This window comes from Hippocampus comes, unplaced genomic scaffold (genome assembly GCF_001891065.2).
Source record: "Hippocampus comes isolate QL1 unplaced genomic scaffold, H_comes_QL1_v1.1 scaffold156, whole genome shotgun sequence".
NCBI classification, from domain to species: Eukaryota; Metazoa; Chordata; class Actinopteri; order Syngnathiformes; family Syngnathidae; genus Hippocampus; species Hippocampus comes.
The window spans coordinates 989,852-1,015,722 of NW_017805744.1; the positions used below are offsets into that span (position 1 = coordinate 989,852).

A 25,871-nucleotide genomic window follows, 5' to 3' on the forward strand; every position below is an offset into this window, starting at 1 on the left:
CAGGGTGTGTGTGTGTGTGTGTGTGTGTGTGTGTGTGTGTGTGTGTGTGTGTGTGTATACATATATGAAAAATGTGTGCTGTGCAAATGCACACACTTCCACTGGGGGATTTGTGGTGAATGAAAAATGAGAATGAGGACAAAGAGGGAGGGACACTTTCTTCCCCTCATTTGCACAGAGGAAGGGGAGGTCCAGCAATGGAGTGGCAGAAGTAGAGGGACAACCATCAGCCACATCTTCAATAAATCTCAGCTGAGCCTGGGTCAGTGTTGAACGTAAGCAAGCCGCATCTTTTCCATAGAAATCCTCCACTGAGAAATATTGCTGGCTTCGGGCATGACCGCCATGGTGTGGGGCTGGGTCACGGACTTCTTCACCTACGAGACCACCAAATCTGTGGTGGTCAAGAGCTGGTCGGTGGGCATCATCAACAGGATCGTGCAAGTCTTCATCATCGCCTATTTTGTCGGGTGAGTGACTGCTGGTGTGCTGTCACCAGGAGCAGCAAGTTTACAGAGAAATTGTCATTTCGTGTTGAAAAATCACATTTGAATAAGTGAGAGAAGCGCAACGTGTCAGTGCTGTGACAGTTTGTACATGGAACTCATATCAATTTTAGTTTGACAACGTTATTTGCAGGGTTGACAAAAAAATAATGACGTGGACATTGAAAGACAAAATAGGTTCACATTTGTTGTCCTTTGGTTGAAAATACACTTTAATGATGTTTAAAAAAAAAAAAAAAAGTAGGGAAACATGAAGGAGGCCCGGTGATCCAGTGGTTCGCGCATCAACCTCACAGTGCAGAGGTGCCGGGTTCGATTCCAGCTCCGGCCTTCCTGTGTAGAGTTTGCATGTTCTTCCCGTGCCTGTGTGGGTTTTCTCCGGGTCCTCCAGTTTCCCCCCACATTCCAAAAACATGCATGGCGGGCTGATTGAACACTCTAAATTGTCCCGAGGTGTGACTGTGAGTACGGATGGTTGTTCGTCTCTATGTGCCCTGCGATTGGCTGGCAACCGGTTCCGGGTGTCCCCCGCCTACTGCCTGAAGACGACTGGTACAGGCTCCAGCACCCTCCGCGACTTTTGTGCGAATAAAGCGGATTGGAAAATGGATGGATGGATGGATGGAAACATGAAGGACATTGATTCACGTCACAATATGCAGTGTACTACATCATAGTTAAACATTTTACGGTACGTGTGACAGACAAAATATTCGAAATAGACCACAGTATAGTACAGTAATACAGCATAATTGCTTCAGTCATTTTTAACAGTATTTTTGGAAAGAAGAAAATTATTTTGTTCATATGTACAGTAATATTCTATTTTGTCCGAGTCTTCGTACGTCGGCCTGGCTTTTTGTAGGTGTTAATTTTAATGGTTGTTTCCCTGTACCAGGGGTGCTCTACCCTGGTCCTCAAGGGCCCCTATCCAGCCTGTATTCGATGTCTCCCTCCTCCAACACACCCAATTTAAATGGATGACAATCCTGATCATTTGAATTAGCTGCATTGGAGGAGGGAGGCATCAAAAACAGGCTGGAGGTCCCCGAGGCCTGGAATTGGACACCTCTGCTATATACAGTGGACATCTGGTATTCATGGAGGATCGGGACTGAAAAGGCCTGAAATGTTTAGAGGAAAAAAATTTATCTAAAAAAAAATATAGATCTAAAAAGCAGCTCACCTCCAAAGTGAGGAGTGCACATGGGCTATAGAAAATAGATAGACAGACGGTTTGATTAAGTGAACAAACTTCAATCAGTTCAGAATATTGTGACAGGTTGCTGTGCTACATAGTGATGTGGTTTGTTGTGTTTGAACATTGATGCTCTGTGCAGCTGGGTGTTCATCCACGAGAAAGCCTACCAAGTGTTTGACACCGGCATAGAGTCATCCGTCATGACTAAAGTGAAAGGTTTCGGCTACCATCAAAACCACCTCATGGATGTGGCTGATTACGTCTTCCCCCAACAGGTATGAAGAGCACCCAGCATGCAACATGACTTTATGGGAAGGCAAATCGTTTGATATAGCTCAAATTATTTCCGTTGGATGGGTGCCGGTTTAGCTAATGTGTGTGTGTGTGTGTGTGTGTGTGTGTGTGTGTGTGTGTGTGTGTGTGTGTGTGTGTGTGCGTGGGGGGGGGGGAGTGGGTGGCACGTTGTGTGTGTGTGTGTGTGTGTGTTGCAGGGTGCAGCCGTGTTCTGCATCATGACGAAACTCATCATCACTGAGAATCAATTCCAAGGAAAATGTGGAGAGGTGGGACACCAATTTGTTTTCACTTTGTCGTGTCTTGAAATCTGTACTCATGATACTCTTTCGGAATGACAAGGTGCCCGATGAGCCCAAACAGAGGTACAGTACTCAGAATGCTTCATGTCATGCAACCGTCACTTGTTTATTCTCTCCACTGGCTTCCCAGTTCATGTCTCACGAGTCTCTATAATTAATTTATATCATAACACCCGGTCGACACATTTTGAATGGAACCTCGAAAGTCAAAAACTTGTATTTTAGTTTTTTTACATTACCTCTACAGAAGGATACCAGTGATGGCAACGGAGAATAGTCTGGTGACAATTATGGAAGTGGAATCCAGCTAAGATGACAATAATAATGCTGATGTTCCTTTTTTTATTTATTTTTTAATCAGAAGTACAAGTAAACTTTTTTAGATTTTTTTTCTTTTTTTTTTATGCTGACTCCGAATCTCTCATTTTTCTCAAGCAAATCCGTTTTTTTCAGTACTAATAATACAAAAGTGAAGATAATAACAATAAATTAATTAAGCATTAGATTCAGCACCATGTGGAATTTCTTTTATGAATCATCACAGCTGTAAATTACAATGCATGGTAAAATCCTATTGTGCAGGTTTTTGTCGGTCAAACTTAAAAACAACAAAAAAAAGAAAATGTCTCCAAAACCTGCTGTGCTAGAAAAACAAGGTGTTTAAATCGGCATCAAAAATACCTCAAGGGACACATTAAGCCATCTCTGATTAAAATGTGTTCTTGCCCAGTGTAATATTTCGGTCACATCATGAGAAGCAGTCATGTTCAACTGGTGGTTCTCATTCTGGTTGGCTCACTGACAACAAATCACGAATAAATAAAAAGATTTAATGTGGCCATGATGCGATTGTTATGTGCCTTCTCACCTCATGCTCTAAAAGCAGAGATGCGCTAAGTCAGGAGTGTCAAACTCATTTTTGTCACGGGCCACATTGCAATTATATGCAGCCTTATATGATCAAGATGATCAATAGACACAACAAATTGACAGATAACTCAACCTATGTGATCTTCTATGCTATTTTTGTCAAATAAATTTGCTTGGTTTGACCAAATGAAACCGAGTTCTGTGTCAACCGATTTAAAGTGAGCCCAACACAAATGTGTCTTTCCGTGTTTCAGAATGGGGAGAAGTATAGCTGTAAGACAGATGACGACTGCGAGCAGCATATTGGTTCCATCCTTACAAACGGTAAAAGCATGTTTTCTTCTTGTGGGAAGGACGACAGTGCGACCTTCAAGGTCGAGCCCGATCGATTTTGTGATGGTGGTTGCCTTCAAAGTTGTTCTAGATTCAAAACAATTTTCCTATCAGAGATTTGGGATGTAAAGTGCTCCCGGCTCAATTTCATGTCATAATAAAACCTTTTCCTTTAATATTTTAAGGGATTTTTTTCTCTTTTTTTCAGTTTTAATACGGCTAGCAAGATTTGAATGGAGCTTCGCTTCACGAATCCCTCCTCCCCCGAGTCTCTGACCAAGTCCGTGATTGTCAAACATGGTCATTCATCATGGCATGCCATTATCCAAGTGTATACTAAATGTTCAGTTTGAAGTTTTATTTTTTGGGGGATGGACAATTGAAAATTGAAAGGAGTTCATTAACTTACCTGTTACGCAGAAATGTTGCTAATTTCCCATCGCTTCAGAATCCTCAGCTGCCTGAGGCCTTTTCATTCTGCTTCTTTTTGCCATGTGCCCACTTACTAGCAAATGAGGATTTTTTTTTTACAGAGGTGGCTATTCCAGCATAGAATTAGCAAAGCTCCTGGTCAGTGCAAGGCTACGCTTGGGGCCAAGAGTGCACGTCAAACGACTAAAATCTTGTCCGTCCCGACTGTTGGCTGTTTTTCCTCGGGTGCAGTGTTTTCTGAATGATCTTATTAGAGTTTTAAGACTGGCCCTGAGAGGGACAAACAATTTTTTTCCCACAGTTTATTTTGCTAATGTCATACTGTTGGGGCAGACTGACAATTTTAACAAATATGAAGTGACTTTCATGAAAATTGCATGGGAAAAGTGCCCCCTTAAGCGGATGAAATAAGATTAAAATTGGAGCTGTTCTCACTCCCTCTGATGTGCCAGGGAGGATTACTGGTCTTTGTCTTCACGGGGGGAACGAGTCCGAAGGTCAGTGTGAGGTGGAAGGATGGTGTCCGGTCGAGAACGACACCATCGTGATGTGAGACATGTCACCCAGATGCCCATAGTCGAACATGCGCTTCGCTCCGTTCTCACCCCGCTTCTGTGCTCCTGCCCCTGCAGTGAACCCATGTTCGACGCGGAAAACTTTACTATCTTCATCAAGAACAGCATCCGCTTCCCCCTCTTCAACATCACCAGGTAGGTCGCACGCACTCGCCGCAGACTCTATACGGCTTTGTTGCCTCGTAACCAAGTTTGTTATTTCTCCCCCAGAGGAAACTTTCCATCCTCCATGACGTCTGAGGAGATAAAGAAGTGTAAATACAACCCTGAAACCAACCCCTTCTGCCCCATCTTTCGAGTGGGCGACATCCTGAAATACACTGGACAGAATGTGGCCGGCCTGGCTACAAAGGTCTACTTTAGATTCTTCTTTAGATCTGTCGGTGCTCAAATGCGGCACGGCAGAAATGTGGTTATCACATCCACTTTGCAGTTCTGAGGTTGGACATTTGAATCTGGGCTCCGGACTTCCTCTGTGGTGTAGCAATTTGCCTTCTGAGAATGATTTTCCTGCATGTTTTATGAAACTCTGTATCATATAATTTTATTTCAGAAATTTCAAAAAATTCCCTTTTTTGTTATTTATCGAGATGCACCTGCTTGCAGTATTTGTGTTCAGTTGTGCTCTGCTTCTGCGCTTACCATATTTGCATTGAATGCACTTACAGGTCCTCAGTAATTACAGTATCCCATCTCTCTCCTTTCCAGGGTGGTGAAATCGGAATAAACATTGAGTGGAAGTGTAATCTAGACCTAGACATTGAATATTGTGTACCCAAGTACTCCTTCACCCGACTGGATGCTCCTTTCGCCAAGAACGCCGTCTCCAAGGGGTTCAACTTCAGGTTGGTTGCTCATTCTCTCCCACTGTCATTCCCTTTCCTGCCTCATGCAGTCTTTCTCTTTGCATAGGTTTGCCAAATATTTTAAGATGCAGAACGGTACTGAATATCGGACGCTCCACAAAGCTTTCGCCATCCGCTTTGATGTCATGGTCACCGGCAAAGTGAGTTGAAGGGTGGAGTTTCTTGTTTAAACTCACATTTGATCACCAGGGTTTGAAGGAGGACTGTGACCCGGGACTGTGCAAGTGTGCGAGTCTATTTTTAGACTTACATTTTATACAGTGGTAACTCGTGATACGAATGACCCCACTTTTGAGTTTTGAGATTTGAGGTGCTCGGACAATGAATAATATTTGAGATATGAGCGCTGAATTGTGACTGTGAAGTCAACTCAGCTCACTTTTCTTTGGGACTTTCTTCAAAAAAATCAGCTTCAATCTGTGTTATGCCCCAGTTGAATTTTCCTGTCAAACTAAACATAAAACAAAGAGAATGACACTTTGTGTATTGCCTTTTTTTCCCCTCTCTCTTCCTTTTTACTTGAGGATGTTGTGCTACTAATCTTCATATCTTCCCAAGATTATTTGTGTGCCACTCAGCAGTCCTGCCAGAAAAGTTAAACTGTGTAAGACTTTGAATGCCTTATTTTTTGTTTTAGGCAGGAAAGTTTGACACGATCCCAACATTAATCAACCTGGTCGCTGCCTTCACTTCTATTGGACTTGTAAGTTTCCCAATCATGAAAATGATTTTTTTTTTTTTTTTTACGCTACCATCATCTTCACTTAATTTTCTGTCTTTGGTAGGGTACAGTTCTTTGTGACATCATCCTCCTGAACTTCCTGAAAGGAGCAGAGCAATACAAAGCCAAGAAATTTGAAGAGGTAAAATCATTCCCTTGAGTTCACAATGTCCTGTGATCAACCACTGTTTTGCAATTTTTTTTTTCACCTACGTCTTTAGGTGTCAGAGGCTCAGATAGAGGCTCAGATAGAGGCTCAGATAGAGGCTCAGATAGACGCGTCCCTCGCTCCGAGCCCGAGCAGCCAGATGTCCATCAAAGAAGTTATGAAGAGCTCGTGCGACTCTGGAGCCCATTCTCTAGCCACTGCTGACCAACCTGTGTGACACGGAGATGATCGAACGGAACCTCTTGCTGTTCCCACCAATCATTAAGCTTTTTCTGACTGTGGATTCTGCAGTTTTTGTTCAATAAGCTTAAGGAATTGTGTAAAGACGGACTGCACTGCAGAGCAACTTCATGGAGTATTTATGATAAGCAAATCTAGAAGTAAACATTGAAGAGCGACGGCCGCAGGATTATGCCCTTTGGTTGAGCCTCGTTAGCCTTGTGTCTAGCCATGAAACTCAGAGTGGAAACATTAATTCATATTTAAATCTTTTTTTTTTTTTAATCGTTGACTCACAAGATAAACGAAGAAGAACAAAATCATACACATTAATTTTCACCCACCCATTTTTTAACCCACCACCTGAAACACACCACAATTCTAAAACAAAACCTCTGCTCACTGCAACCCTCAAAATCGGTATTAAAAATAATCTTTGCAACAATATGTTTAATGTGGCCCCACTAGTCTAAACATGACCTTCTGATTCATATTGTGTTGGTAGAATAAAATTTAAGCAGATTAATCCACGTTTTCATCCATGTCAGGGGGTTGCCATTTTGACATCATACGGCACAGGTAACATTCAAAGAGTCACAAAGAGCAAATACGTATTGCAGTGACAATAAAATTCTTTTCCTGCGGCACCCATATTTCAGCATAACTAATCTCATTATTCCCCAGTTTAAAGGCACACTTCTCCAACTTTTGCCGATTCAGTTGGGCTTTGTTGGAGCTGTGTCTATTATTGAAAGTCAGGGAGTATGCATTATTGAATCATTACAGCTATAATTTCATTGCAAGTGACTCTGTTTTGTCACTACAGTTAATGATGGACCACCGCAACCTCCACAATATTGCAGCTGTCTCTTGTTTGCTTTGCTTACATGAGCTATAGTGAGAAGAAATGTATCACACATATTTGTAGTAATTTCTTTCCATGGTACAAAATAAATAGTAAGTTCTTTGTCCTCGTCTTTATCGTGTGGGGTTGTGACAGATACTGTATAGACAAGAATAAACTTCCACTTCTTTAGACTGCACTTCTGTGCGTGCGTGTGTGTATGTGTGCATGTGTGTGCGTGGTAGCATTATAATACATGTTTGTCTCACTTGAGATTTCCAAACGGACCATTATTAGTCACTCTCTGATTAGCTGAGCTCTAGTGTACCAATTTCCGTTTCCAATGTATTGTCACGGAGAGAATTTCTGTTTATTTTGCACATCCACAATTTCATTTCAGATACTAACCGAATTGTCTGTTATAGACACACCAAACGTCGAAATGGAGCCTTCCTCCTTTCACCAAGCGGCTATTAGATCAGCTAAGAGGCTCTTTATGGCTCTGTTTGGGAATTAGCCAATATAGTGACTGTGAAGGGAGGTCTCGGATGAACTGACAGCAGTTAGCCACATGGTTTGATGATCACAGCAATCAATATCATGCATGTAATGGAAATGGCTATGAAGTACTCGAACTCACTGAATGCTTTCTCATGGTCATTATCTAAAGCCAACCAAAAAGGCAAGGACACAAACATAAAAATAAATCAATAAATTTTTAAAAATGACCTTTCAGCTTTCCCTCACTGGAGGTAGTTTGGATTGCAGATGGTTGTCGGACTATAAAGGGCAAGGAACTATATTTCCATATATCGAAATCAAAAATTCAGGTGATCTAAAGACGTACTTTAATTTGAGCGTTTCAGGAAAGGCCCACTCATATTTGGTCTGTAAAAGATTATCAAAACCAATTATCGTGTTTTTTGTCTGTTTAAAAATTTTTAGTTCCTCCACGATCTGCTCGGAAAACAATTGTTCAAGTAGCCTACCACACAATATAACAGGACACATTGGTGGATGCTTTTCTTGCCCTAATTGTGTGGGGTCTCTCAATTTTAAAATTTGGATTATCCATTCAGCCATCTGAACCATTTATCCTCGCGAGAGCCACGGACGTACTACACCCTCAACTGGTTGGCAGCCAATCGCAGGGCACACATAGACAAACATCCTTTTGCGCTCACAATTACACACAGCGACAATATGGACAATATTTACTTGATTTCCCATTTAAAGAGATCAATGGTGGATAAATTGGCATCTTAGGGTTTTAGCCTAGCCGTTAGTGTTCAGGATTTTTTTTTTTTTTTATTTCCTGTACCTTCCTATATATTGCTGCTGAAATAATGCAAATTTCCCCTTTGTGGGACTAAAATAATCCAATATAATTTAATCTAATCTTTTAATAATTGGCCAGATCAGCAGGAAGGTACAGTGTTAAAAGGGTTAGGTGTTATTCATTGCTTCATGAGGTGTGGCTCAAATTATCAGTTCCACCCTGTGGGTGTGACTGCCAGACATAATTGTTCAACTCAAACGTTATACATAAAAGTCAGGCTGCATGTCTTACCGTCACATTTCATGCTGGGAATGTGGACTTCGCAGATTTTGGAAAATAAGCGCCTTTACTCAAGACTGTGTGTGCATGGTACTTGCTGCTTTGTCCATTTTCTATACCACCTATCCTCAGTAGGGCCGCAGGTGAGCTGTAGCCAATGCCAGTTGATTTTGGGGGAGAAGCGAGGCACAACCTGAACTGGTTGTGAGCCAACCACAGGGGGCATCAAACATCAGAACCATTCGCGTTCACATTCACACCATTAGACATTTTTAGATCTTCCATTAATCTACAATGCATGTTTTTTTGAAACGAAGAAGGAAGCCAGAGTATCTAAAGCCCACAGGGAGAACATGCAAAGGCTACACAGGAAGGGCCGGGCTGTGATTCAAACCTACAACCTCTCGACTGTAAACCTGACCTACTAACCATTAGGCTACTGTGTTGCCTCAGTTCCAGTTTGAAGTTTAAAAAAAAGTAAATATGGGTTTAAATATTTTCAAGTAATCCAATTAGTGCATGGCAAAGGTTGTGAAAGGTACAACTAATCAAACAATACCTTTAATAAATAAAGAACGAAGCACAAGTATAAGAAGCAATACTATCATCTCTATCAGCAAACACCTCCTAACATGGGCTGCCACTCCCATAATGATGTGACTGACACTTTCAAAGCTAATTGGAGCTTTTAAACTTGTACTCTGTGAATCAACAGTGAGTCCTCATGTAAAGTAAACACTGATATAGCAAACATTATTAAGGGTACTTGAGTTCTGAGATTTCAGTATAAATCCCTGTAATAATGACAAATCTCCATGCTACTGCATAAACAGTACGTCACATATACAAGTGCCATTTTGGTTGGAGGCATCCTGGTGAACAATACTATTAAGGCCGGTTATAGTGCTTCCAGTATTTTGAGGAAACTCGAATAGCATGCACTACTTCATTTCCTACAACTGCCTGATGTGGTTGAATACAAGAAAGACCCTTGAGAGATGATTAAAGTAAATAGTGGCCCCGCTTGTATTACTAAGTATTAGAAATGTCTCTCAGTTTGATGTGGTGCACCACTCTCCACCACTGCAAACTACAAATATTGTTTATTGATAATACTGTCATAATCAATCCAAACTGTGCAGTTTCATCAGAAAGATCATGACATTGTGAGATGTGTACATAATGAAGTGGTGAGAGCGTGTTTTGTATTACAACAGGAACATTATGTCCACTTGCACAATATAATGACAGGAAACAAAGATCTGTATCAAAAATTCTGCCTTTACAAAGACATTGTTTGGTTTTGATTGACACGGACAGAGAGGTGTCAAAGTACGGTACCTTTTTCAGTGAAAATAAATGGATTAACCTTAAATTTGACACAGGATGGAGAGGACTATTATTAACAATGCTACCAAATTTGAATGATTAAAAAAAAGCTTTAAAATGGTGTATGTTTCCGTTGATTCAGCAAAATCATGCCAAGGTGAAAATTGGATGGTACTTTGTCTAGCAACTTTCTTATGGCTGCATATCTCTGCATATTTTAGCCACAAAAACAAATGCGCTTAATATATCGCTAGAATTTATCCTGCCCGCTCGTCACTGGATGCTTCACACCACGATGAGAGGCGCGAGCCACCAGCTAGCTCCAGAGCAAACAAGCTTCTGCGGCTTATATTAGATAGGGGACAAGTGACAGATTCGTCCACTGCACCACTTCTCGCTTGGGGATTTATGAGTTGTTCTGTAAATCGTGGCATTTTGGGAAGATGTATTTTCGGGTTGCCAAGCTAGCTAAATAGATAACTGAATCCTGTACTGTAGTTGTAGAAATGGGCCTTGGAATTGTAAGTAACTCACAATTGTGCCAGATAACCACTGATGCAAAGCAAGTTTTTTATATGTTGGGGGAGTTGGGTGACGGGCTTGCCGGACTCCACGCCCCAAAAAAATCTGGAAAACTGAAATGGTGAAAAACAATTTAATGATATATCTCTGCAGTTCAGTACTACATAGTTCTCAGTCTTTGCAAATGTTTCCAGAAATTATCTTCAAATACATGTACCGTGTATTTACTTATATATGTATAAACCAATCCATGATTTCAGTTTAAATGGTTGTTAACTGATCGGTGTTAATTAAGGCCATCATCGTTCGCGGTGGTGTAGAAATGTACTGTACTGCACCATTTAGCTAGCTAGATGGCTAGCTAGCTAGCTAGCTAGATAGATAGATAGATAGCTAGATAGATAGATAGATACTTTATTCACCCACAAGGGAAATTCACAAATGTAACACTTCAGTAACTGCATGAGGTAACCAAAATACTGCACAGCTCTCAATATGATGCAGTACAATTCTACACCACTGCAAACAACCATTATAATAAACATTGTTCAGCTAATACCTTTTTGTGTCGATCAAAATTGTGCATTATTATCTTTGTGAAGGCACAATTTTTGATGCATATATTGTATGGGTTCCCATAGACAAGTGTGTTTAAATAGTGTAAATAAGTGAGCAAAAGACAGGTTTCACTGGCATAATTACTAACTGTGCTTCCTGCCAGTGTTCTTTCTCTTCAGGGCCCGTATCCAAGCAGGAAGAGCATGTCGGCGTGCCGGCACCTCCTTCTGTTCCCCTGCTGCCATGCGCTCCTCCTCCTCCTCCTCCTCCTCCTCTTCCTCTGATCCAATCCCCAGTTCTGTTCCATATTCCTCCTCTGAGTCCCAAGTATCAAGAACTACTTCAATCGGTGGTATCACCTGAACTGTCTCTGCAAAATGCACCCGCCTGTTGGGCTCCACTCGTCTCTGAAGCAAAGAAAGAGGCATTTGGGTCAAAAAGTAAAGCTTCACTCACATAGGTGAGCGCAACAAAATGAAGCCAGAACCTTAGTAAGACTGGACCTACAGCACATAATACAGTATATGCCTCGATACAAGCAGTCCAATCAATCATTCACCATGATCCTCATTATCTTTTTAATTGTATCAGTAACCATCCACTTGTTGATTGTATGCTAAATATGCCATTGTGGCATGTGAAGAATAGATCAGACTGTGGGCAAACACTGGTCTACAGAGTTGTAGAAGAGTTTTTTAGCAGCTACTTGTATTTCAAGACATCTTCATTGAAATGCTGCAGACATTCTGGGGATTTTTTTTTTCAAACCTCAATAGATCTAAACTCCAGAACCAAGAGCTCTTGTCAAAGCAGTCAGACTACATGTCCAAATATATTGTAAGAAGATATGGATCTCCTTGTTTCCTTTATGTGATCATTGACTTGGAAATTTCTTGCTTCAAGTCAGTGTTTATTGTGAGTATGATTTTTTTAAAATACTGTAAACACAAACTCAAAATCTGAAATTGATTCTGAGTTGTGTGACGAGTGGCTTCAGGAGTGGAATCGTCTGCAATGAGACTTGCATGGGCCACTCGCCTCACAATTCCACACTACTTACCCTTTTGCTTCCCCATAAGGAATCAGAATTGCGGGATGCGGAGTGTCTGAGGACACTCCGGGGCACAGAACCACGAGGAGAAAAATGGGAGGGAACAGGAGGTGCTGAAGATCCATTCGGGCCAAAGAAGACTGGGGTGGTTTTCTGCTCTGCACCGTCCGTCTTATTGCTGTTTGGCAACTCTTCTGAAACCAAAGAAAGAATTAGTTACGTGCATCTTATAGGTTATATTTGTGGTTTTTGTTTGTGATCATTTTTGAGATCTGACCTCCTTGTCTTTGTTGTCCCTCTCCTCCCCAGCCCATTTGAGATGTCACAGCTGAGTGGTGTTGTCGCTTCCTGTTGACTCTGCTGGTCGGCGGTGAGTCATCCAAAATGTCTGCTCGCTGCAAGACAAGAATATAGGATGCAAAGTATTATTCTTGCCTTTTTGTTTGTCAATGCAGTGATTCCCAACCAATGTGCCACAAGCCATTAGCATCCTGTGAGAGATCATCAGGGATGTGGTGAGAAATTATCTGACTTCATTGAATTTACCTGCAAAATTATTACTCATTTACTGCAGAAAATCTTTTTGTTGGTGTGCCTCTGCCAGCAAAGCGTAGTGAGAGGCAGAACAAATAAATGCTGGTGGAAGAAGGTACACTGTAAAGTATGTGCCGTGGCTCAGTAAAGGTTGGGAAACACGTTAACATACCTTTATGTTAACATCATTCATTCTTTTTGGGCTGTGCCATGAACACTTAAGTGGTGTCTAACCTCCACATAGGAAGTTTTTGGTTGTGTGAGTCCACTCTGCTTCAGTTGCACATATGATTGACTTTGACCTTGTTCCATTGGCTCCGATTGATCAGCCTCTCTGTGTGCTGTGCTGTTCTGTGCAGGCTCGTCCGGGAAGTTTGCATTGACAGGATCATTATGAACTGGCAGCGGCTCACTGGCCTTGAAGCTCCACTGTTTGTTCCCACCTTCTGTCTGGCGGGTAGCAAAATTGGATGGACCATTATGACTTGGTTTAGGTGTGACATCTGGGCTGCTCAGTGTCTTCTCTGGTGTTTTCTGGTTGGTTGAGGAGTCTGACAAGTCAGTGTTCAGGAACTTGGCCCACTCTTGGCCCGAGACAATCTCCTCCAACAAGCTGACTGAGCTGAAGCTAAACTGAAAGTCATCGCTTGATCTGAAAGAAAAGGAAATCAAAATGGAGGTCACCTTAGTCGCAAATAGATGACATGGGCCATTTTCCCACACAGCTTAAGAGACTTAAATGATATGCCTTGTGATTCTAAGCATTAAAAACGAAGCCAAACCGGAAACCCAACTCGTTATTGAGTGATTCCATGCCTTTAGTAAGTTAGTTAATTGCCCTGCAAAATTATTATCCATCCATTCATCCATCTGTTTTCTCTGCATTTTCCTGAGTGACTGGTGAGCTCCCAGCTGATCCTTGAAACATGCATATTTTTAGAATGTAGGAGGAAGTTGGTATACCTATATATATAACTGAAGAAAGACCACGCAGGAATGGAGAGAAAATGTTAACTACCCATGGAAGGGCCTTAGCCGAGAACCTCTCGAATGTGAAGTCGTCTTGCTAACCACTAAATCCATTGTAATGCCCATGAAGGTAGTATTTAGCAGAATTATTTGTGTAGTGTCTACTTGTAAAACTAAATGTATAAGACAGTTTTTCTAGACTTCACTTAACATAAATTACATTTTTAAGTCACATCCAAAATAAAGGAAGTTAATTTCCTTGACATATTCAGTTATTCGTGTTATAATTGTAATACCCTACACTTATAACATACATGGATTGTGAATATAATGATTACAATTGGGGACCTCCTGCACTCACAAACTGCTTTGACTTTCTCTTTACGCTTGAATGAATATTATGGTGCAGTGCGATCCAAGTATTTTGGAGGAACGTAGTGTTATTGAAGCTACAAAACCTCTTTCGACAGCACAGAGTCTGCACTAAGCCTTAATATTTGGGTTTTTAGCTGACACCAACTTCAAATAGTGACTGTGCGTCCAGCTTGAAAACGCCAATCTCTCTGAAGCCTTCCTCCATTGCTTTTTATGGGTATGTCAGTCATGCGCTGAAAACAACAATGTCACTCCCTCTGACAATAATGTGAATTTGAATCCTCCCACAATGCCTTTCACCATCTTCAAGCTGTAAATACCAGAGTTTTACTTTCTTACGGGTTCTATAATGTAGATAATAAAAAAGTAATTTGTTTTGTAACTTTAGTAAGCACTGTGTTATTAGGAATTCGGTGTTCTCCTGCATTTTATTATTCATTAATTAATTTTACATTCATCACTGCCTGTATGAGTGATGAATGACAGTCTTTTAAAAGCTGATTTTTGTTTGACATATGGCTGATTAAGAGACTGTAAGTGTCAAGGGTGTGGTACTCATCAAACACTGTGGTGGAGGAAAACAGCCCGACTTCAGTCACAGTGATTATTTGGAAACATCTCAGAAATATAAGATAAGATAAGATAAGATAAGAAAACCTTTATTAGTCTCGCAATGGAGAAATTCCCAATACACAGCAGCAAATCTTACACATTTCACATTAGAGGTTCAATATCTGTAAGAACTTTCAGGGAACCTTCTGCATACTCCTGCAATAGTTTCAGGTCAGTGCAAGCACAGTACTGCAGATTAATGACCTGATAAATGCGTCAGTCGTGTCGTCCTCGGATTGTGCTGTCGGGTTCTCACTGCTGCCTAGCAATGGGACGGTCATTTCTGCGTTTTGATATGTTGTGTTGGTAAGATGGCTTTGTGCTGAACTCTGGAATCATAAATCAGCGGATTTTAATCTTATGAGTGGAAATGAATTAACTTTGTAAAACTCACCGTGTTTCTCTCATCCTCCTTGGACTCATCTTTTCCTTTCCTTTCCAGCCATCTCTCCTTGAGTTTGTGAGTCCATCTCTTTCCTTTGTTTTCAATTGATCGTTGCTTTCTCTTGGTCATGCTGCCTTTACGAGAGATCATTTGCATGTCTTTCCATTTAGACAAATCTCCGAGTCCTCCATTTTCAGCCTGAAACGCTTTATTCCCTTGATTGTCCGCTGTAAAATCAGTGCTTCCCCATGACCAGTCATGGACATTGTGTTTAAAGCCATGGTCCAGGTCTTTATTTCCAAATATGTTATCCTGTTGGACCCCAGAATCAGTTCTCCCTATGGAAGGAAGAGCTTTTGCCGAAAAGTGTTGCCCCGTTGAAGCATTGGAGATCTGAGGGGAATTGACATTCCCCGACACCATGTTTACCCCCATGGGGCTGTTGTCTCTCTGGGGCGGGAAGAAAAAGTGACCTCTGTACTTTTCAAAGCCACGAACTGGCTGAAGTCTCTCTTCATCTTTCGGTCTAAAACTGTTATCCACAGAAGATACCTCAAATCTTTTTGCAGGAACACCAAGCGCATAACCATTCGTAACATCTTCTCTTTCTTTCACTCCATCTGCCCCACATGTGGGGACAGGGGGGAGCGGTTCATCCGCATGTTCGTGTGCGTGCCTCTCTCTTCCAGGCTGGAGTTTCAGTCTCTCCAACATAGACTGCAGTAACGCCTGACCGTCTGGTTGATTGCTCGACTGAGACATCTAATTACAAAATTGTAAGACTTTAAGTCCAAGAGTTAGGATAGAGTACATCGGACAAAAGGCATTTACACAGTTGTTTAAGGAAAGTGGTTGAAAACAGAGTCCATTGGATTAAAACGGATCGCTGAAGGGTTGTTATCCACTTTGGACATGTTCCAGTTGGTTTGCATGATTTCTTTACCTTTTTCTCACCTCATGTTAAGATTTCTTCAGCTAGAATGGCTAAGTCCACATTTCCACAAGTGAATGCTTCTTGTCAAACTTGATCTCATCCGGTGCATATTTTTTCCTGATTCTCAGCATTTTTTGAAGAAATATCAGCTGAGTCAAGCTCCAGTTTCTCTAGATTCCTCGCTTTGTTGCCCGTTCTTCTCCTTCAAACTGTCCGAGTTTCTGCATAATGTCCAGTGGCTCCGCTCCAGTCAAGCAGTCGTTTATGTCAGCAGTGATGGGTGGAGAGACAGTGCACAACGTTCCTGATGCTTGGTGGAACGCCGAAGTCGTCTGACAAGAAAGACCAGTGAGGTGAGATGATTGTGCCTTGACTGCAACTTCCAAGCTCTCTCACTTTATTTTCTTTATAGTTGTAACCATGGTTCATTCCACTTGAGGGAGCATCTGGGGGAGCATCTGCTACCTATTTGCCTTGTGAGTTATTTATTTTATTAACAAATTGCCAAGATTGGAGTATGCATTAAAGTCACTGCTGTTTTGAGAAACCATAGTATAAATAGCCTCCTGATGGACTTGATTGTTGATTATGAGGGTTAAACCAGCCTGTATTGGCTATTTCTTCAGAGTGCACTGATGGAAACCTTACTAACTGATTGATTTTGCTACCAGGTGTTTGCCAGTCACAACAAAAAACAAGAAGATGCACTTAACATCTTAAAATTATTAGCACTTGTTAAAACCGTTAACCGTTCATACTCTTCAATTTTGGATTATTTTTGGGGGAAAGTAAATATTCAGTGTATTACACAAATTTGACGATTCGTGCCTACATGTAAAACCAAAATAAACGAATAATATTTATTGCATTTGGTGTCATCCAGTTTTTATTTTTCATAAATATAATCCGGTTTCTGTTTTAAATGAAATTTCTCATTCTGATCGAATTTTAATTTGTTTTAAAAAATGCGCATGCGTGTAGTAAAACACGCCTCTCTTCGATATTCTGTTGTTCCGATTGGTCCACAGTGCGGAAAGGATTTGTGGCGCCGTAAACAATGATGTACAAGGTGATTCTTCCATTCGGGTCATTCTTTGATGAACAAAACTAAGTATTTCCCCAAACGGACTGTGATTACGGCATATGGAATACGCGCTCGTGCTATGTAAAACTCCGCTTTTCCTTATCAGCGGATAGCTGCTCGTTTAGTTGCTAGTAAAAGTACTAACTGCAGCTGCAGAAATGGACTGCGTTGTGACGGGTGGAAACGTGAAAGGTAGACTCTGTCCCACCCCACCTCCTTTCATTCATTTCATGTCTTGCTGTTGTTATTTTGCAAGCTATAAGTATATCCTATGTCCTTGTGTACGGTCCAGTTTTGGCCAAAGCCATCCACTCCCTGTCCCGAATCGGCGATGAGTTGTACATCGAGCCTCAGGAGGGTCCTGGGGTAAATTTCTCAGAGTGATGACACTTACCGAAGAGGAGCACTGCCTATTTATTATGAGTACTGTTTTGTTCTTGTTGTTTCCCCCCACTGTTGTAGCTAGCCCTGCGGTGTGTGAACTCTTCTCGGTCGGCTTATGGTTGCTTCCTGTTTTCGCCTCTCTTCTTCAGCAGGTGCTGACTGTGTGTGCAGCGTATACTGTGGGCATATGTCCGGATTTGCGTGGGATATTTTACCTAGCTCCCATCTCTCTGTGTTTTATGCAGGTACATTGTTCCCAATGGGATTGCCTTCCGCTGCAGGATGTCAATAAAGGTGTGTTGCGAAATGAGAATTGTATCTATCATTTGGACCCAGCACGGTGGCCTAATGCAGTGTTTCCCAACCTTTATTGAGCCCAAGTACATGTTTAACAGAAGAAAAAATGTCACTGCACACCCCTTAGCAAAGCGATGCACAAAAAGGGTGTATACACAGGTTAATTGAGTCCTGTACCTTCTGTCATCTAGTGGAAGAGCATTTTATTGTTCTGCCTGCCATTATTGTTGTTGGCATATAAAAACAGGAGCTGCTGATTGTCTTATAACATAAGCTGTGTTCAGAAATTAATGGTAGGGGAGGGCGCTCTGCCTCTCTGAACACACACACTCTCACACACCCCATATTGATGGCAGTGAACGCGTTCCGGTTGGACAAAACTTCGGCTTCTAAGCAAGGAAAAGTTTTCTCTTTAGTTTAAAATGGCTTACCTCAACTATAATCCTGCATTATGTTGTGGCCAAAGATAGAATCCTGGTCAGTTATTGCGCCTTCTGGTGCTGTAATTACTCTTTGTTGCGTAAGGAAGCCTTATGCTGAACTAATGATATGTCACATATTAGTTACCATGACTACTGCTACTACTTCTACCTTCTTTTGGCAGTTGGAAAATACTTAATTTACCTTCATTCCGTTTCATAAAATACTTCAGTTTGAGATATGATTGGCCCAAAAATCTAAACTACGGCACCGGAGAAGCTGTGCAACAGAATGGACTGTTGGAAGAAATTAATTCAAACGAATCTTTCATTGAACAAAAATTTGAATTTGTGTTGTGAAGATAAATCAGTGCTTCTGATAGTGTTTAAACCAGCAGGTAATTGACTGAATGACGATCCTGTCATGTTTCAGTCCACAGTTACTTAACCCGAATGTCCTTTTGCGTGTGTGCGTGCGTACATGTGTGTGTATTTTCATATGCAAATATCCAGAGTGTGCAGGCAGTGTTCAGGTCTCTGGCATCTCTGGAGAAGACGGTGGAAAAGTGTCACATTCATCTGGACAAGCAAAAGGATCGCCTCACCTTCACGCTGCATTGCAAATATGGTATGGCCACGTCACCTCCTCCGACACGTCGGCTGACATTACGTCACATGAGGGATTCGAAACATGTCGAATCTCATTTCGCACGGACACAGTATTTTTTTATTGACATCCCATCACTGTTTTGTTCGCTGCAGGCCTCTTGAGGACTCATAACCTGTCTTTCCAGGACAGTGAGACCTTACAGGCCGTGTTTGATAAGAACAGCTGCAAAAACGTATTTCGAGCCAATCCAAGGTTTGTCATCGATACCACTTCATCACTTTTCTAGACCGACTACAAGAACTTACTGTACATTTGAGTACCCACCGATACATCTTGCAATTTTGATGAAAATATATTTGATATTCATCAGATTAAAAAAAACACACACACAACCTTTAATTGAACACGGCATTGCTTTCACTCACACTTATGCATTATTATACAAACATTGTTAAACAGACTTATTGAACATGAAATACCTTTCACTCAAAAAGAACACTTCTCATACACACGGAATAATCCTATTCCACTTGCCTTTGAGGTATATGGATGGGTGGGCATTTACACCTGTTGTCATCTGTCCGTCAGTACCGACGAACGTGTTATGTGTCCGTCAGTGATGGACTGGTGGGCTGACGACTGGCGGTAACTTTGAAACACTGACGGAATAAGTGCTGACGGAAGCAATTTTCGGCCGTCCCCCAGATCCCCATGAACCGGAAAAGCAAAGACGAGGGGCAGTTTGGGGATGAGAAGCAGGAGGAGGAGTGGTAACACCTTAAGAAAATTTTCTGGGTGTGTAAAATGGTCCAAACTGTTTGTAAATTAGGTAACAAAATTTTGTGCTGTTACCCTTGTCCAATTTTTACTGACCGTCCTAAAACAGCGACGACAAAATTTAAATTAGCGATGAGGGAGGCGCGTTAGAAATCACGATGACAGACTGGACCACCCTGAAATAATGACGGGCTTGAATGACTGGCGATTGACGAAAGTTCACTAACACTCCCACCACTGGGTATAATGCATGTTGTTTCTTCGCCTCCAAGGAGGCGGTGTCGTACACACATGCAGAAAACACACTTAATAAAATGTTACAGAGATGTTGATCATAACTAAACTGGAGTAACATAACTTGGGAAGTGAAAATTATAGACCCTTTTATTGTTGTAGCGTCTTTCTGTACACTACTGTATGTTGCTGCACCATTTGTGTTTGATTATTCGTTATTAAAAGGTTTATATTGCAAAATTGATGCTATTTGTGAGCCCATCTATTGTGTTTTGCATTGTGTGATAGCATTAGGCTAGCAGATGTTTGCAAAGTTTTGTTTTTGCTTAAACGTGTTATTTTCATAATGTTAGGTTCGTTTTTTTAACAGCTTGAAGTAAGCACACATTGACTCTTTTTAAAGAACTGTTTGATAGTAGTATAGTAATGCTAACGTAAAGGGTAGGCTGGTATTGAGAGTAGTGGTTTTGGAGCTTTTTTACGACTAGGAGTACAGTAGAGCTTTGGCATCCCTATTGTATAACACTTGTTGGGTTTCCTGTGGAGCATTTTCATGTTTCAATTGTCCAGAAACTATACGTGGTACATAAACATTTTTAAAAGAATCAACAAAGCACACAAAATGAAATTCATGAACTGCTGATATGCCGTGTCTTTCTGAGGTTGCTGGTGGACACAGTGGCACATTTCCCACCATCTATGGAGGAAGTCACACTTTCAGTCAGCGATGAACGAATGTGGCTCAGGAATCATGTGGATGAGGAATTAGGTGATTCCTCAGTGCCGTTTTCTTGTTTTATTGATTGCCATAATTGCTCTAAGTGAAGCTCTTGTCCAAAAAAGTATGCCAAAATGGATCTGTGTTCACGTCAGTTTGATGTGATGTTTTTTTCCCCATCTCAGTGCAGTCCAAGGCCATGCTGACTGAACTGTTTCTGGTCTCCGACGAGTTTGACCATTTTGCTGTCCAAGCTCACACCAGCATTACCTTTTGCCTAAAGGAGCTGCGGGTGAGAAGACAACAAAAAGTTTTTTTTTTAAAGGAGGCTCATCTGGAGGAGAACTCCCGATTGCTGAGTTGATTTCTGTCGTATCTCCTCCAGGGTTTGCTATTTTTTGCTGAGAATACAGGTCTCCCTATTTCGATGTACTTTGATGAGCCGGGCAGGTATGCATGTTCACTCAAGAAGCAACGTTAAGTGTATGGACATCACAGCCACTCATTGACCTGCATCTGTGTGTTTATTTGTGCATGTGTATTTTTCAGCCCTCTTGTGCTCTCGGTATCAGACAGCATCTTGGAAGGCGACTTTGTGCTGGCCACACTTTCGGATGATACTAGAAACGACACAAGAAGGTAACAAACAATAACCATGCATGGTAGAAATGTTCTTAGGCAATCTGTTTTTTTGGTGTGGTGTATTTCCAACTTTGTGGGCACTATGTGGGGTTGTTTATTTTTTGCTCCAGCATGACTTGGCCCAGCGCACACAGCGAGGTCCTTCTAGGCATGATTAGATGGATTTTGTGAGGAAGAACTGGACCTAACAGCCCCAGCTAACATTAATTAGATGAACTAGAGGAGCATTTATTGGCCAGACCCTCTCAACACTCTTGTAGACATCCGATGACATCTGCTTCCTTCCTCTTTAAAATAATGAACTCGTTTCCAAAGCTGTCAAATATTACTGATCGTATTTTGCTGTGGAAATCAAAGAAGGCAAGCTCGTTAGGCTGTAACACTGCTTGTTCCAGAGATATCCCCCCCACCCCCCAAAAATGGTTCAAATGGCTCAAACATGTTAAAAGCTAGCAAAAATAGTAAAGAATTGCAGCAGGCTATGTATTTGGTAACACGCCAATGGTAGACGGAGCGTTCTTATGAACGGCGTTCTCTCACAGTTCATTTTTATTCATAGAGTTGTCACTGCTACCGAGGGGTGTACTTTTCATTGAGCTTCGTAAAATGCTTGAAATCAGCACTGAATGGGGACTCTCGAGGAGAGCATTCCTAGCTGCAGGGAGCAGAGCAGCCCTCAATTCCTTCATAATGAATTGGGGCAGACAAGCTCCGAATCTGGGGCAGCCAGTCTTTGTGTTGTCAGCAGATCGATGGCCAGTGCGTCTCGTAACTCACATTAATTACTGCTGCCTTTTTCATCAATGCACAAGCCCCACACTTGGGCTGTCAGAACAGCTGGCAATCTCACTGGCTCAGTTCAGGGCCATAGCTACTCATTTGGGGGCCCGAGGCCAAGACTGCTCTAGGTTGGCAGCTCTAACTTTGGGTAGTAGGCCTGGTTTATGCCTGATTGCAAAAGTCAAAATGGTCATATCGATTGAAAAGAGGAAAGAGAGAAAAAAGAATGTGAAGGTTTCTCAAAAAAGTAAGTCTTCATCACTGTTGGTAACAAATTGTTTGGTCCTGCCTAACAGCAGGAAGTGCTGTGCTTCTACTAACGAGCTTGTCACACCTCTTTTCCACCCCCAAAAACTTGGTGCTCATTCGGTGCCAGGGCCAGTGCTGTGCTTAGTTGGTGCTGAACATGTTCTTATGTAGAACGTGTTTGGTTTTCCACCGGCAAAGAGCCAAGTAGGAGCTACGTCATTACATCATTGTAAAGCATCCAAACGTCACTGCTTACGTCGATGTTTACCCAATAGTTCCTGCGCTATTACTAATGATAATAATAATGTGCTGTAGGCATCTGCTAGGCAACTTAGCATAGCATCGATTATACTTGTATGTAGTATATAACAGTCAGGGACATGCAAACGCTTTTATCTTTCTTAGTCATTGTAGATGATCACAAGGCTGGCTGCGAAAACGGAGATCGCATGTTATCTGGGCACATCCGCGGTTGTTCTTCTGGTGGGACACAATTCACCACTCAACAGTTTGTGCAAATCTTCCGTGTGTCCGGGGAGTCATTCCTCTACATCGTCATGATAACCCAACCTGACGTAGTTGGTGCCAGAGTCTGTCCCAACAAATAATTGGGGCCAGCTTAAGCACCAGTTTGAAGCACTAGAGCTAGAGCCAATTTCGGTGGTGGAAAAAGAAAGAACCGGTGCTAACCTGGGCACTGGCCCGGAACTAGCATGAGCACAAGCGCGTGATTAGAAATTAGATAGAGCCAAGAGACACCTCTAAGGCAAATGAATGAATCCTGTCCCAGATATTTTCAAGACCACTACTTGAATAAGTCATATACGTAAAGCATTTCAGAGCAAACAGTGTGTCGCACGTAGCGATCCAAAGTCATGTCATTAGCCTTCATGCGCTGAGTCACAACACAGTAAAAGACTGATTTGCCACAAAAGCCGCGGTCATTCTTTGATGCTTCCACCCGCCCAGTACCGGTAGCTGGCAATTACAGCTGTTAATTCAATTTTCAATACATTATAAGCGGTTCGTATAATGGATGGATAATAACTCCTCAAAGGGAAATGCTTCTCTGTAATAGTTTGTGACAACACAGTGGCCCTTTTTGCATACAGTTTTGCATGCACTGTAAAGTTTACACCTTCTTCTTCTTTTTTTTTTTTTTTTTTTTTTTTTTAATGCTGCACACATTCTTCCTGTGTTTGTGAACTGTGTACAAAAATTGACTGAAATGGCACTATAAATATATTGTTGACTTTTATATAGTATTATCAGTCTTCGTTAGATGCCTCTGAAATTTTTTGCTCACATGCTGCATTTATTCGCATCCTGTGCTTTCCCTGTCACACCTCTGGTCTCCTGATAACTCCAGGATACTTGTCCTCTGCAGACTTGTAGATCATCACCTGTGGATTCACATATTCATGGTTTAAAAAGAAACGAAAGAAATTATAAATGTTTATTTGTTTCTTTCTTATTTTTGGGTCTTTTGGATCACTCTCTATACCACTCTCAATATTGCCAATCAAAACCATTTTTCAAATGTCCTCATTTTTATCAACTTTCCAAATGTTGCTCCTCCAGAGGGGACACGCCCCCAGCACGGCCTCCCGACGACTTCATGAATGACGACATGGACTCTTACCTCATCGCCATGGATACCAGTATTGCGCCGGGTCCATCCACAACGGATTCCACAAGTTCAAAGCAGCAGGTGGTGGCGAATCACAGGACGAGGCTGCACAGTGAAGAAGAGGAGGAAGCGGAAACTGCAGAAAAAGATGGGCCACCAAATAAGAAGGTTCATTTTTTTCCCCTTTCCATAAAAACAAATGCTGCCTTGAGATACGAGTTTAATTTATTCTACGTCTTCAGTTATATTATAACCACACCACACAGATGCTGTTACTTAGCCTGTATACGATTTGGAATGTTTGTTAGCATTAGCAGACTTTCCAAAGGGAAGGTTTGTTTTTGTTTTACATAAACAACGTGTAACTTGTGGTTTTATGTTTACTTTGACAGTAAACATCAACGGGGTGTGGCATTAAACAGCCTCTTTTTTTAAGAATTATTTGCTATATCTCAAGGAACCACTTTAAGTTGAAAAATAACATTGAATAGTTTGCACACATTCTTCCTGTGTTTGTGAACTGTGTACAAAAATTGACTGAAATGGCACTATAAATATATTGTTGACTTTTATATAGTATTATCAGTCTTCGTTAGATGCCTCTGAAATTTTTTGCTCACATGCTGCATTTATTCGCATCCTGTGCTTTCCCTGTCACACCTCTGGTCTCCTGATAACTCCAGGATACTTGTCCTCTGCAGACTTGTAGATCATCACCTGTGGATTCACATATTCATGGTTTAAAAAGAAACGAAAGAAATTATAAATGTTTATTTGTTTCTTTCTTATTTTTGGGTCTTTTGGATCACTCTCTATACCACTCTCAATATTGCCAATCAAAACCATTTTTCAAATGTCCTCATTTTTATCAACTTTCCAAATGTTGCTCCTCCAGAGGGGACACGCCCCCAGCACGGCCTCCCGACGACTTCATGAATGACGACATGGACTCTTACCTCATCGCCATGGATACCAGTATTGCGCCGGGTCCATCCACAACGGATTCCACAAGTTCAAAGCAGCAGGTGGTGGCGAATCACAGGACGAGGCTGCACAGTGAAGAAGAGGAGGAAGCGGAAACTGCAGAAAAAGATGGGCCACCAAATAAGAAGGTTCATTTTTTTCCCCTTTCCATAAAAACAAATGCTGCCTTGAGATACGAGTTTAATTTATTCTACGTCTTCAGTTATATTATAACCACACCACACAGATGCTGTTACTTAGCCTGTATACGATTTGGAATGTTTGTTAGCATTAGCAGACTTTCCAAAGGGAAGGTTTGTTTTTGTTTTACATAAACAACGTGTAACTTGTGGTTTTATGTTTACTTTGACAGTAAACATCAACGGGGTGTGGCATTAAACAGCCTCTTTTTTTAAGAATTATTTGCTATATCTCAAGGAACCACTTTAAGTTGAAAAATAACATTGAATAGTTCGAAAATTACATTTATCTCCAACAAAGTCGACTGAAATACTGACAGTGGCTCTTTTCCTGTTGTGTACTGTCACAGTTCTGCTCCTTGTTGTTTGGATCGGTGCTTCCGCTGTCGTCTCAGATGAGCACTCAGCCAGTGAGCAACCAGGAAGTGCTGGCCAGTGACAGTGATGACGACACACAAATAGACTGACTGACCAATGGTGGAAAAAAAGACATGTTCATTTTGCCCTTCTTGAGTGATGGACTGAGATTTTCTTCTCTTTTCTCTGAGAAGATAATGCAGAGGACAGCACCTGCCAGTGTAAAATATCAACTTATTTTTTTATCATTAATATTATTATTGGGTTACATTGTGAACTTTGGTAATCATGTTGAAGCATGAAGCACTTGCCGTTTGTTTTGTATACAAGAAGCATATTTTTTCCCCTGAATAAACCAAACAAAATGT

At 41.4% G+C, this 25,871-nt stretch overlaps 3 protein-coding genes across 6 annotated transcripts in view; 2 read left to right on the plus strand and 1 right to left on the minus strand.

Annotated features, from left to right (window-relative positions):
- The window catches only part of p2rx3a (purinergic receptor P2X, ligand-gated ion channel, 3a), an 18,885-nt gene extending 11,974 nt beyond the window's left edge, over window positions 1-6,911 (plus strand). Inside the window, exons 2-13 of one of the 2 annotated variants that reach the window (XM_019884260.1) lie at window positions 281-470; window positions 1,847-1,982; window positions 2,199-2,270; window positions 3,428-3,497; window positions 4,391-4,487; window positions 4,571-4,648; window positions 4,724-4,865; window positions 5,222-5,358; window positions 5,426-5,519; window positions 6,017-6,082; window positions 6,165-6,242; window positions 6,322-6,911. In XM_019884260.1, the coding sequence (XP_019739819.1) occupies window positions 337-470; window positions 1,847-1,982; window positions 2,199-2,270; window positions 3,428-3,497; window positions 4,391-4,487; window positions 4,571-4,648; window positions 4,724-4,865; window positions 5,222-5,358; window positions 5,426-5,519; window positions 6,017-6,082; window positions 6,165-6,242; window positions 6,322-6,486 (1,269 nt within the window). In that variant the 5' untranslated portion in view covers window positions 281-336 and the 3' untranslated portion in view covers window positions 6,487-6,911. Of the gene's footprint in view, window positions 1-185; window positions 471-1,846; window positions 1,983-2,198; window positions 2,271-3,427; window positions 3,498-4,390; window positions 4,488-4,570; window positions 4,649-4,723; window positions 4,866-5,221; window positions 5,359-5,425; window positions 5,520-6,016; window positions 6,083-6,164; window positions 6,243-6,321 lie in introns of those variants that run through there. The other variant, XM_019884259.1, reaches the window with a different exon arrangement.
- A 2,508-nt stretch (window positions 6,912-9,419) lies between these two features.
- On the minus strand, window positions 9,420-16,490 carry LOC109524399 (uncharacterized). 2 transcript variants are annotated; one of them, XM_019884258.1, is made up of 6 exons: window positions 15,235-16,490; window positions 15,045-15,169; window positions 13,119-13,536; window positions 12,628-12,745; window positions 12,360-12,541; window positions 9,420-11,706 (listed from the first exon to the last, which is right to left on the minus strand). In XM_019884258.1, exons 1-6 carry the CDS (start codon window positions 15,985-15,987, stop codon window positions 11,443-11,445), a joined length of 1,860 nt encoding a protein of 619 aa, XP_019739817.1. In that variant the 5' UTR covers window positions 15,988-16,490; the 3' UTR covers window positions 9,420-11,442. The 2 variants fall into 2 exon arrangements, with proteins under 2 accessions (XP_019739817.1, XP_019739816.1); XM_019884257.1 differs by having other exon boundaries at window positions 12,360-12,544; window positions 15,235-16,488.
- A 99-nt stretch (window positions 16,491-16,589) lies between these two features.
- Window positions 16,590-25,870, plus strand: rad9a (RAD9 checkpoint clamp component A). 2 transcript variants are annotated; one of them, XM_019884262.1, is made up of 12 exons: window positions 17,130-17,435; window positions 17,536-17,609; window positions 17,706-17,779; window positions 17,873-17,921; window positions 18,857-18,971; window positions 19,106-19,205; window positions 20,627-20,733; window positions 20,868-20,974; window positions 21,068-21,132; window positions 21,232-21,321; window positions 23,935-24,151; window positions 25,497-25,870. In XM_019884262.1, the coding sequence occupies exons 1-12, from the start codon at window positions 17,402-17,404 to the stop codon at window positions 25,611-25,613; spliced, it is 1,149 nt and encodes a 382-aa protein (XP_019739821.1). In that variant the 5' UTR covers window positions 17,130-17,401; the 3' UTR covers window positions 25,614-25,870. The 2 variants fall into 2 exon arrangements, with proteins under 2 accessions (XP_019739822.1, XP_019739821.1); XM_019884263.1 differs by lacking the exons at window positions 17,130-17,435; window positions 17,536-17,609; window positions 17,706-17,779 and adding an exon at window positions 16,590-16,635.
- The last annotated feature ends 1 nt before the right edge of the window (window position 25,871 follows it).